Source organism: Kryptolebias marmoratus, linkage group LG2 (assembly GCF_001649575.2).
Source record: "Kryptolebias marmoratus isolate JLee-2015 linkage group LG2, ASM164957v2, whole genome shotgun sequence".
In the NCBI taxonomy this organism is placed as follows: Eukaryota; Metazoa; Chordata; class Actinopteri; order Cyprinodontiformes; family Rivulidae; genus Kryptolebias; species Kryptolebias marmoratus.
The window spans coordinates 14,366,537-14,378,699 of record NC_051431.1 but is presented as its reverse complement, the minus strand read 5'-3'; the positions used below and the strand labels follow the sequence as shown (position 1 = coordinate 14,378,699).

General features: G+C 46.8%; 1 protein-coding gene across 1 annotated transcript; it reads left to right on the top strand.

Moving 5' to 3' along the window:
• The first annotated feature begins 845 nt into the window (after positions 1 to 845).
• Positions 846 to 12,046, top strand: si:dkey-54n8.4 (coiled-coil domain-containing protein 92). Its single transcript, XM_017433343.3, has 4 exons — positions 846 to 1,284; positions 1,420 to 1,563; positions 4,783 to 4,830; positions 5,980 to 12,046. Exons 2-4 carry the CDS (start codon positions 1,431 to 1,433, stop codon positions 6,675 to 6,677), a joined length of 879 nt encoding a protein of 292 aa, XP_017288832.1. The 5' UTR covers positions 846 to 1,284; positions 1,420 to 1,430; the 3' UTR covers positions 6,678 to 12,046.
• Positions 12,047 to 12,163: the final 117 nt, after the last annotated feature.

Here is a 12,163-nt window from a genome sequence, read left to right as displayed (position 1 = left end):
TAGCTTTTTGACACTTAGCTAGTCATTTGTTACTTTTGATCTTTATCCTAAGACCTTTCGCTACATTTAGCTATCATTTTGTGGCTTTTACATTTTAGCTACTGTTTAGAGGACAGTTAGACGGAGAAGGATTCTCCGTGGAGACCCCTGAAAAAAAGGCGTTTTGCTACTTTTAGCCAGATGTCTGCTACTATAGACATCTAGTTTTTTTGTTTAGCCTTTAGCTAGCATATGCTACTTTTAGCTAGACTTATGCTACTTTTGCATTCTAGCTACTGTTTTCTTTTTGCTTTTAGCCAGCGTTTTACTGTGTTTAGATGTTAGTTAGCTTTTTGCTTCTTTTAGCTTGAGTTTTGCTACTTTTAGTTTCTAACAAGTCTTTTTATCGATCATTTTCTTCTACTAGCTTTTAGCTCACTTTTAGCCTTGTTGCTAGCCTTTCGCTTTTAGTTGGATTTCTGCTACTTTTAGATTCTAGCTACCATTTTTTTTACTTTTAGCCAATCGTTTACTATGTTTGTATTTTAGTTAGCTTTTCTCTTATTTTAGCTAAAGTTTTGCTGCTTGTAAGTTTTTAGCAAATCTTTGTATCGACCATGTTCTTCCATTAGCTTTTCGCTAGCCTTTTATTACTTTTAGCCCTTTTGCTACTTTTAACTAGTGTCCTATTTCTTCTAGCTTTAAGAACTCAGTTCCAGCTCCTTCAGTGAGGCCGTCCAGCTCCCGGTATGTTTTCAGAAAGTATAATTTCTGTGTTTTTATATTATTTTTTTTCCACCTTCGTGTTTCTGTTTCCGTCCTCTATGAGACGTATCGAGCCAGCTGCGGTGACGCGCATGCGCAGTGGGGCAGAGGCCGCTCCCTCCAATCAGCCTCGCTCTCGCTCCATCGGACGACGCTCTCGCGCGCTCTGATCTCAGCGCATCCTTGTTTTCATCATTTCCATCCTCCATCCGTCCAGCAGCAGCAGCAGCACGGACTGATGATGATGATGAAGAGGAAGGTGGCGCCTGCTGAAAAATGAACTGCGCACTTTCTTTATTTCCTCGCAGGTTTTCAGATCGACCTCCTTCCTGCGGCCGGGAGGAGGACCGGGTTCCTGTCCCCGCGCCTCTCCGTCCTCCTTTCCTCTAAATAAAACGGCGTCACGCGCCTCGGGATGTGCTCTGGCGGAGACAGCAGCCTGCGGGGTTCGGCTCGGTTCTGGAGGGGCGGTATGTCTCGGCTGGAGGACGCTTTTAGGACACCCGTCCTGAATCTGTCTCGTTAGCGTAACTTCAAGAGGTGAGGGGGTTTGTCCACAACACCCCATCTACCGACTGATCTCCTCTGCTAGCAAACTTCTAACCAGCAGCTGGAGTTGACAGGTGCACTAAAAGCTGACTATCTGTCCATCTGTCCCTCTGTCTGTCCCTGCAGAGTCTGCAGCCATGGCTGAGGACAGGAGCGTCTCTCAGCAGGTCCAGAGTGTGGAGAGGAGCGTGGTGTTCCTCAGGCAGGAGCACCTGTCTCTGCTCCATGGCCTCCACATGGAGATCCTGTCCCTGCAGAAGCGATGCTCAGGTGAGGATTGGGGGACACACACACACACACACACACACACACACACACACACACACCTGTGTGCAGAACTAAAACCAGAGACGCTCAGAGGACACGTTGGGGGATGACTCTTGGATACTAACAAGCCAAACTTCAGCTGATTTGCTGACAGAGTTGTGGCAGTTTTTCTGTTTGATGATGAGCTAGCCGTTCAGGGGATATTTTGCTAACAGACAGACGAACACTATCACCCGCCCTCTGGCTGCAGGCAGCAAGTTACAAACATCTTATCATCGCTTTGAAACTCATGGTAAACTAAAAACTAAGCAGCCGTTAAATTATGTCCGTTTGCCTGAAAGCTTCTGATTCGGAACATTATTTTATTTCATTTTTCCGGATAAAAATCCCTCCGGCTTATCCTCTTTAATCGTTGCCTGTTTTAGCTTTTGTTAATCTGCAGCCGCCCTTTCGTTGACCTTTCACCCTCAGACGGAGGATTTTAGATAATTGGAAAGAAACCCAATCTGTGGCTCTTTTTTTTCTCTCTCCCCATTATATTTTGTTACTTTAATCCATCTGGCTTTCAGGCAGATCTGTTTGTTTTTGCTCCAGTAATCTGAATCTCCTCAGACCCTTTGTTTGTGCACATCAGTCAGATGCAGACAATGGCTACATGGTGATGTCATGCTACAGTTCCTGGATATTACATCACTTCCTTTTTGGGGGGGAGGGGGAGCGATGGATGCCCCCCTTTTCGTTCAATCAATCACGCACGTCTGAGTGATTCCACGCACTTGTCACAGGGGTTTAGCCGAGTTTGTTCCTTTTCAGGTGGTCTTCTCCCTAGTTTCGCTCTGAAGCTGAACGCGGTCAGGATAAACCGCGAGAGCAGAAACACACACGTGGTGTTTTGATGTCGTCCACAGACAGAAGTGTCCAGTTTGTTCGTCCACGTTAAACTGATTGTGGTGCAGAAACACAGAGGAGAGCAAAGGGGGGGGAGGGTGTTTGTTTTCTGTGTGTGGGAGGGAGGTGGATGGCTCGGTGCCAGCGTTGGGCTGAAAACGGCGCCCCTCCATCGTTCTGGTTGCTGACAGCACCGACCTTAGAGAAGCCTCCACTTCCTGTCTGTATGTTTGTCTCCCAGGCGTCCCCTTTTTAGTCCACGCTTGTTTTCTTTTTTTGTTGTTGTTGTTTTTTGTCTCTTGTCACAACGCGGAGAGGGGACCTGGAAATTCCGTCCATCCGGTTCAACTTGTGAGCTGGATAACGGGAAAAATAAGCGGCGTAACCGGCTTCCATTTTGGTGTTTTGATGCGTCCAGGCAGATGTAAAGTCACTATTGAAGAGTGGGTTGCCATGTCAAAATCCAAGATGGCCATCGTCATATATATCTAAACTGGCAACCCCATTTATTTAAGAAAACTACACTTTAAAGCACAATGAAAGCTATAAAACAGTTTCCTCCAATGATTGGGATGGTTGAAGATTATTTTCTAGTGGCCACTGTTTGCCCCCCCCGGCTCCGTCTCTGCTCCTGGTCTCAGATAAAGTCCCTCCCTCCGCCCGTCAATCTGCGCCGCCGCGGACAGCGAACTGTCACTACGATAAGATAAATATATTCTCCCTCCAGATATTTATGGACAAATAATGTGATGTAAGACTTCATTTCCTGTGAAAGACTTTCTCTAAACTTAGTTTCAGTCATCTCATTATAAAAAACTGAAAACATTGAAACATTGAAGACCCTCAGAGACGGGGGACATCAGCGCACCGCTTGTTTGTTTGTTTTTTGTTTTTAATCCCGTCATCTTCTGTCCCGCCTAACAGGACGATCTGGGTACAAACTGAGTGATAGCTGAGAGTCATCTTCAACACATCTTGCGGTGATTGCGAGGTTTGACCCAAACATCTGCGTCGTTTATCATCAAGAGACGACCTTAGCTCAAATGTCTGGCGTGAAAAGCGGCGGGCGACGTGCATCCCTTCAGGGAGCGTGGACGAGTGATGGACCAGAGAAGAAGGTTTGACGTTCTGGAGACTCAGCTCTGTCCTCAAAGCCCCGTGTGACGTCACTCATGAATGTTTGACTCACAGATAATTTCACTAACTTTGAGACGAGTCCTTTTCGTTTTTAGCGGACCGCAGGCAGGCCGGGATGGACGTTTTCTGCCATTGAAGGACGCGGCTCGGCTCAGCTCCTCTTATCGTCCTGTTTCCTGGACTCCCTTCATCAGCAGAAAGCCTCCTGCGCTGCTGGCTCTTTTTCCCCCTCCTCTCGTGTTTTTTTTTTTTTTTTTATTGCCTGCGTGTGTTTGTCCTTCGGGATATTTTTTTCCAGGCGGAATCGATGAAACAGAAAACCTTTCATGCTCAGCTCGGCTGCAGGAGATGAGGCCGACCTACGAGGCGTTCGGGTGCACAGGATGCTGCAGCGTGCCGAGGGCCTCGGAGCCATTGTTTGGCTGTTTGAGGACTTTGTCTCACACGCAGCTCTCCTGTGGCTCAGTTTCTTGCAAGATGTTTGTTCGTGAAGATGGCTCGAGAGGAAAAGCTCCTTTTTTTTGTTACTGTGGATCTGCAGAGATGTTTCACGGCCCTTTCTTTACTCCTCCCGTCTCTGCTGCAGTTGGGACGCAGAGATGGGTGACGGGACACAAACTGTTCATCCCACAAAACACGCACATGTTACTAACAACTAATATCTTACCTGCTGTAGATGGCTCTTTGGCTAACTTCAGTTTGGAGAGTTTGATTCCGGCTGCAGTAAAATGTCTCTCGCAGGACAGCAGGGACATCCGGGACATCCTGGACATGCGGTTCTCCCGCTGCAGAGCTCAAAGGTTTGTCTCGCAGCTCGCTCGCCTGGGATCCAGTTTAAAGCTGTCGCTCGTCTCAAACGTCTAAAAATGGCGCCTAAAATGTCAGCAGAGGGGCTAACATTGTGCCTCTTCAGCTGTTTGGATAAAAGCAGCGCAGGTCCAGATTTTATTCAGGTTTATCGTCTTCACAGTGAGAAGTCTTGTTGCATCAAAACATCGGCAGTATATGTTTCTCGTTACTTTAAGCTGTTTTTGTGCACCTTTTGGCGAACTCTCTGGGACGCCAGGTTTGAGATTTTGCGTCGGTCGGATGTTGCACGAACTCGTTGCAGACGAGCTTTAAGAAACCTAAACATGTAACTGTTTCATTAATACCTTTGTTGTTTTGTTTTTCTCTCTCTCTTGTGTTTTTTTTCAGAACTGACAAACGAGCTGAAGGTGAAACCTCCCGGCAGGACTCAGATCGGTATGCGCTCACATTCACCCTTTTTTTTTTTTTCTTTGTCTGAACTCTGCTTTATTTTGCACCTCATGGACAATAAAAATAACAGATTTTCGGCGAGTTTTCATCTGACTGAGCTCAGTCATCCTCACCTCCCGGTCCAGCCTCCCCCTCCCACCTCCCCCGCTCACCCAGGAAGCTGATTCCTGTCGGACACCCCTCCTCCCTCGTTCCTCCGAGCGGGCAGAAGAAGAGGCCCGCGCTCCGACGTCTCCCGGCTCCTGGCCGCAGCTGCGACGGCGCGGACGTTGGCACCATTTTGTCGCCGGGCGGAGAAAGAGGAGCAGTCCGGAGGAGGGGTGGGGTCCTGCTTGGCTGCATCACTCCCATTACATCCCTTTTTTTTCCCCAGAGCTCCAGATCCATCAATGCAGCATCTGTTCTCCTCCCAACGTTGCCAATCGATCCCCTTTTTTCTCTCTCTCCTCCTCCCCTGGAGGTCTCGGCGGGAGTCTCGGCTTACAGGCTCTGCTGAGGTGTGATGAAGGGGCTGGAAGAAGAGGAGTGGGAGAGATGAAGGAGAGGAGGGAGACAGGGGGGGGGGTCAGAATATGGTCAGTGACAGTTGTGGAGGTGGAGGGGGGAAACATGAAGATAACATTTCTGTAGTTGGAATATGAGCTCAGCCTCTGTGTGGAGATGATCTGGGGACATGAAGAAACACGAAGAATGGGACAAGATGTGTCCTCCTGACTGCCACTCGTTCAAATTTGTCCTCTGTGGGGGACATTTGTGAACCTGGGTATCTCCCTCCTGCTGCCTACGACTCATCTAAGTCCTTTAGCGATCTACAGAGGACGTTTAGAGCTTTTTACTGACACCAGATGTGAAGGAGTGGGGCTGATTGTGATCGCACAATATTTTTTTTCCCTGGAAGTTAGGAATGCTTAAAAACAGGCCTCTCATTTCTTTAAGGAATGCATATTTCATCCCAGAGTTTCTGACTCTGTTCCTTCTCACATTTTCTTTCTTTATTAAGCTTGTTCCTGCTCGGTTTTATTGTCGTGTTTGTCCTGACATCCTGAGCTTCTGCTTCCTGTAGTTTTGGTGAACTCTTCTGGATTCTGGGCACAGCACGCATCGTTAAAGAGTTCTGGTCTGTCTCTGTGTCAGAATTACAGGAGGAAGAGGAGATCCTGGAGGCTCGCTGTCGGGAGTTGGAAAGCCGCCTGGCGGAGCAGGGCAGCACTTTAGGAGAGCTTCGCAAGGAGCTGGGCCACAAAGGGGCTCTGGTGGGGGCCCTCAGAGCCAACCTGAAGGAGAAAGAGCGCCACTTCCTGGAGGAGCTGAAACGCCGCAGCCACTGCTCGACCATCCTGAACACGGAGCTGCACAAGCAAACTGAGGCGGCGGCGTACCTCTCCTTCCAGCTGCACGCCGCCAGGCAGAAGCTGCACCAGCAGCGGCTGCAGCAGAGGCAGGGGCTGGCCCCCGGCGCCGGCGTTCAGGGGGTCCAGCGTGGCGTCGGGCAGAGCTCCCCTCTGCCGGGAGCCTCCCCTTCCTCCCCCGTGGTCAAACCGAAGCGCAAGGGCGCCAGGGCCTCCTCCAGGGCGGAGCGGGCCCGAGAGTGCGTGCCCGTGGAGAAGGTGACGGGCCCCGCGGAGCCCACGGCCATGCCGGACCCCGCGCTCTTCCTCCACCCTCGCGCACTGAGGCACCGAGTCCGATCCAGGCCCGCCGCAGGTCAGAGGCCGCCTCCTCTGGGTCTGGAGAGGGGGGAGGAGGAGGAGGAGGGAGGAGGGGAGGGACAAGCTGAAGCAGGCAGACTGATGGCTGCGGCGCCCCCTGCTGCTCAGGCCAACGCAGAGTAGCGCCGACCGTGACGTTCTGCTGTCAGACTGTCGGTGCTGTTCTGCACCTGGACCGTAGACCGTAGACACTATTTTATTATGTACTTTGATATAACCTTAAATAGTCTAAAGCAAACATCAGTGAGTTGGTAAACGAATCCCTTTTTTAAACCAAAAGGATAGTTCGGATCTTTTGAAAAGGGGATTCTGCGCAAATGTTACGAACAGTTAATATCTTACCTGTTTTAGATACTCCACCTCGGCTGCCAGTCTCCGTGTGAAAAAGCGTAATTTGTTCTTATTAATAAATTATTAAACCACGTAGATCTTTGACCACAGCCGGTAGCGAAGATATTTCTTGAAATTCGCCGCGCTCCAGCTCTTCCTCAAAGTATTCTCGGAGGCCGCAGAGGCGGGCGGTCCGACTGGGCCGGCCGTTCACCACGGAGCGTCCGTTTCAGCTTTTATCAACAAACGCTCCCCGCCAGCGCGAGGAAGCCTCGCAGAAACAAGTAGACCATTCTGACGCCGCCGTTCACAGCAACGCCGATCTGCGTCGTGGAATAGTTCTCGAGTATCTTTGCTACTGTGTACCACCTGTGGTCAAAGATTTCATGAAAAATAACAAAGAAGGGCACCAACGCTTGCTCTTATTTCCTGTACAGATGCATGCGTGTGAGAACTGCACATTTCCAGTGTTTTGATCAGGTTGATGACCGAAGTGGATGGCTGCCGTCCTGAAACAACACGAGTGGCAAACATTTCAAGGCGGTTTATGTTATCGCTTCATTTCTTTGTAAAAAAAGGCCTTTAATAAAATAAAATCCTGTAGTTACCGTATTTTCCGGACTATAAGGCACACTTAAAAGCCTTCAATTTTCTCAAAAAAATGACAGTGCGCCTTATAATCCGGAGCACCTTATATCTGTAAGAAGTCGTGATGTTAGTGTGGAAAGTACGGTATTTTTAAGCGCAAATAATCGGCAGTAATCCACTTCCAGTCTTGTCCCTGCTTGGACTAGCCTTCAGCTCATCGTCCTGGTCAAAACTAAAACAAATTATATAACCAAACATGTTGTTCAAAGAGCTATCTGCTGCAGGTAAGATATTAATTGTTGCCAACCTGTCCGTAGAACCCCACGTTGACAGGAACCGAACTCTTCTTTTTCAGAAGGTTTGTTCACGCTGCAGCAGTGGAGCCTTCTTTAGAAGAAGCCCCTTTATGATTCATGATGACCGTGAGGGCGGACGTTCAACCCGACAAACTGTGACCCTCCGAGGCCGAGCGTAAATCAGCCCGTCTGTCCAGGCGTCCTCCGACTGAGTCACAGCTGAGAATACCCAGGGAGGGGAATTGGTCAGAAAAAAGGGTGTTTGTCCTTGAAGAGAAAAGGTATCTTCTGGTTATTTTTGGGCCTTTTTCTAATATTTTGCACAGTGGGGTTTATTAGCAAAAAAAAAAAGCAGCATTTTAAGCCATAAAAAAAAACTACTTTGCAACCTTTTTAGGCAATATTTAATGGATTAATCGACACTCAGCTCAGATTCCAAACAATCTGGGATATTAAATGTAAAAGACTGACAAAATGCAATAATTTATACATCATTTAAACACAAAATTGACCTAAAGATAAGGAAAAAAACAAAACAGGGCTTCAAATGTTTATTTTGATACGCGCTCTTTTTGAAACTAATATCAGCGCCACATTCCGAAGCATCTGGAAATAATCCGGTTGCTGTAATCAAAACAAAACAAAAAAACCTTCTGTTTCTTGCTTAAGAGTTCAGTGCTTCCTTTGTTGTACTTTTATTATTTTATTCTAAAGGTTTTCAGCAGATGGCAGGCTTTGACTGACTTCAGATCCACAAATGTTTTAGTTGTTTCTACCTGCGTTAATCCATCCATCCTGCAAGTTACAGATGCTTTTTGAGCTGCGAGCTGAAACCAAACCTGAAGGTCCCTCTGCTCTGTAACCCACACAGGAAAGGGTCAATGACTTCGAAAAAATAAGCTATTTTTATATAAACTTAGCACAGAAAGTAAGGAAGTTTGTGTTTGGTCGATTATCTCTTTATTGTAACAACGCTTCTCAACCATAAAGCCTTTTTATTTCCCCTTAAATGGAGCCACATTTGTTCAAATAATGTATTTATAGGTTGATCTTCTCTGCCGAACAGCTTCTCCTGCTAATGACTCTTGTCTGGCCTCAGCAGCATGTGGAAGAACCACACACAGCCACAACAGCCCGGCTCCTCCTCCTCATGCAGCTCGCTCACACCGCTGCTGCGGGACGGACAGGTCAGACTGGGTGTTTGACTCGGTCACTCAGGAACGAACAGCCTGAGCTGCAGAGCTGCAAATCCCGGAGGTGGTGTCTGATGGACCCCGCTCTGCGTTGGGGGGGCGACCAAACCTCATCCCGGGCCGTGGAGATTATGGGACTGCCGCTGGTTGCTGAATCTCACCTTTGGGCTCTGAGATTGCCTCCAGCGATGACGAAACCTCGTTTTTCGCCCCCACACCATCACACTACCGCCACCTAAAGCGCAGCCTCGTCTGAGTCGTCTCCCGCTCCCGAGCCCCGCTGGTCCAGCTGCCGTGCGTTCACACGCCCAGGTTCCAGTGCACTTGTTGCCCACACCTCCACGAACGGGCGGTGGCTGAGAGGACGGCAAACTTTTCAACCCTGAACTCCGTCTTCCTAACAAACGTGGCTCCGTGTAAGGGGAAGAATAAACAGGCTGTCCAACAGCAAAAGATTTATTGTTATAACTAAGAAATAATCAACCAAACACAAACTTTCCTAACTTTTTATGCTAAGTTTATATACAGTATTTCTGCTGGAGATAACGGAGCACTGCAGCTGTTAAGATTTGTTCATTTTTAACCCTTTCTAATCCTCTTTTTATGTATTGCTAAAAACAAAATGAGCCGTTATTTATAGGGAAAACTATTAAACTGGAAAAAAAGGCTTTAAATAGTTTTCACATCATTAAATACTACTTTAACTTTAACTTCACAGCACTGAAGGAGGCTCAAAGTGACGGACAGTAAATAATCTGCACCATAACGCAGGATAGAAGTTGCAGAAATGACACAGAGTTACAGTTTTACCAACTTGTATTGGACCGAAATGTTTTTTTTTTTTTTATAATCTAATACACTTCAGGTTCTGATTGCACACTGACCTGTTTTTACCTTTTCAGTTTGTCGTTGGTTTTCTCAAACAGCAGTTCCTTCAGTGAAATAAATAAAACAAAACACTTTCAGACATGTAAAAGAGAAATAAACGCCATTATACAGGTCTTATATATGCAGGCGTACAGTTACCGCAGGTCACTCTCGTAATAAAAAACCTGTCTTTCTGCGTCTCGGGAAGTGCGTTACAAGTGAAGTTGTCGATTATCGCTTCAAATATGAATAACAGTAGCGTTGAATTTGCACCACAGTGCCTGTTTTAGGTGAAATGAAGTTCTTCCTTTGTAGTTTCAGCTTTACAGAACGAGGCGGCACCCAGATGATGATCAGCTCTGACTCGTTGGACCGAGTGTTTTTTTGTCCTCAGGTGTGGTTTTTGTACCGAATACACACAGAGACTACTCCTCTTTGTGTCGGGGTTCTTTTGTTTTGTTTTGTTTTGTTCTTCTTTTTACCTCAGGAGAACAAGTGGAAGTGTTACTGGGAGAGCTGAGAGGCTGAAGGAAAAAAAGCTTTCCTGATGTAGCTGCGTGTAAACGCCGGACTGCCGGTGGCGTAGGTGACCGCAGGTGGCCCCTAATCTAATTCAGACTGGAGTCTAGAGGCTTTTAATGCTGTTGATGCATATATCACTAAAAGTATTCTACTGTAATTAATGCCTTATTGTAGATGACCTTAATTAAAGAAGCTGGACTGTGTGGGAATGACAAATTTACAAAAAAAGAAAAAAAGACTGTTTGGGGTGTATTTTATCAGTTTATCCCTCCACGCCTCACCTGAGCCGTTGTTACGCTTCGCTCCTACCAATCAGGCGTCTAGCACTGTGTTTCGCAGCTGTACAGCGACATGACCACGCAGTCATGGCGGGGAGAAGGTGAAGAAGAAGATGATGTTGTCCGTCCTCTTTCAGTTCTAGGGTTTCACACGTCAGGACGTAGTCAATGGGAGCCAACCTTCACCGGGTTCTGAGATCATTCGAGTCGAACAAGAAACACTCAACAGATTCCACCGTGTCTTTATTTTATTAAACAACAAAACAAACAAACTAAACTAAGCCCTCTCCGTGATTTAACGTTTAGTTTTCTGTGCGAGTTTATCGGGCTCTGGCGTGGTTGCGGAGGAGTTTTGGTCCACTCTTCTTTCCAAAGTTGCCTCAGCTCATTGAGGCCGGTCTCTTCAGGTCCCACCTCAGCGTTTCAGTCTGGACTCGGACTGGACCGCTGCAGCACCTTGGTTCTTTTTTCTTTGTCAGCCATTTTGTTGCGGATCAGCTGCTGTATTTGGGGTCATTGTTCTGTTTCGTGACCCAGTTCGGTCCAAGCTTCAGCTCTCAGACAGACGGCCTCACATTCGGCCCACGAAGGAGCTCAAGGTCGACTCGGTGACCGCAAGGAGCCCAAATCATCAGCCCTCCACCTCCGTGCTTCACAGTTTATATGAGGCGTTTGCGCTGATATGTTGGGTTTGGTTTTCACCTTTTCCATATATGATTGTTTTGGGGTTTTTTAGTTTTATTTGTTTAGGTTAGATTTGATTTTAAAACTTTTTAAATTTAATATGTGAAAAAAAAAAAAAAACTGAAACTGAAAGAGCCATGGCCGGAACGGTACGTTATTAGTAGATTTTAGAGTTTATGATTGATTGTTTTAGTATTCTGTCATCCTGGAACACATTCAGTTTTGCTTCAGAGTTTTAAAATTGTGTCGGATTTGTTCGAGTTTGCATTTGTGTCACCAAATCTTAATGTGCCGAGCTGTCGCCAACGACAGAACAATAACAGACGATTCAAACTTTGGTATCAAGCCCATCTCATTTAAAAGTTGCTGTGAAGAAAACCAGATTGACTTAGCTTGTAAAGGGAAAAAAATGAAGCTCCTAAGAGGCCTGCCACAGGTGATCAATGTGACGCCATATTAAAGGTGTCTATTAATATTCCAGGTATTTTTTCTTATATTTCTCTGAGCACAAGCCTCTAAACCTCACTTTACTCCCGACAGACGGCAGCAGCAGCCATGTTTCCTTTTTCCTGATTGTTACCGTCGACTGTCCGTTTCTCCATCGAGCATCTTGTTTGACGTGTTACGTGGTTTCTAGCAATAAAATGAAGAGAGACGCTTTGGTTGAGGTGAGCATGAAACACTGATGACTGCATATACTGTGTGTACAAACGGAATAAAAATGGAGAACTGCTGAGTGTGACGATTGCGATTGTTTGGTTTAAAAAGGCGAGAGAAGAGTTTTGCATTTATAAAATAATGTTCACACAGCTGATTTAGTACAAAGAGATTTTAAATAAAATAAAAAACAG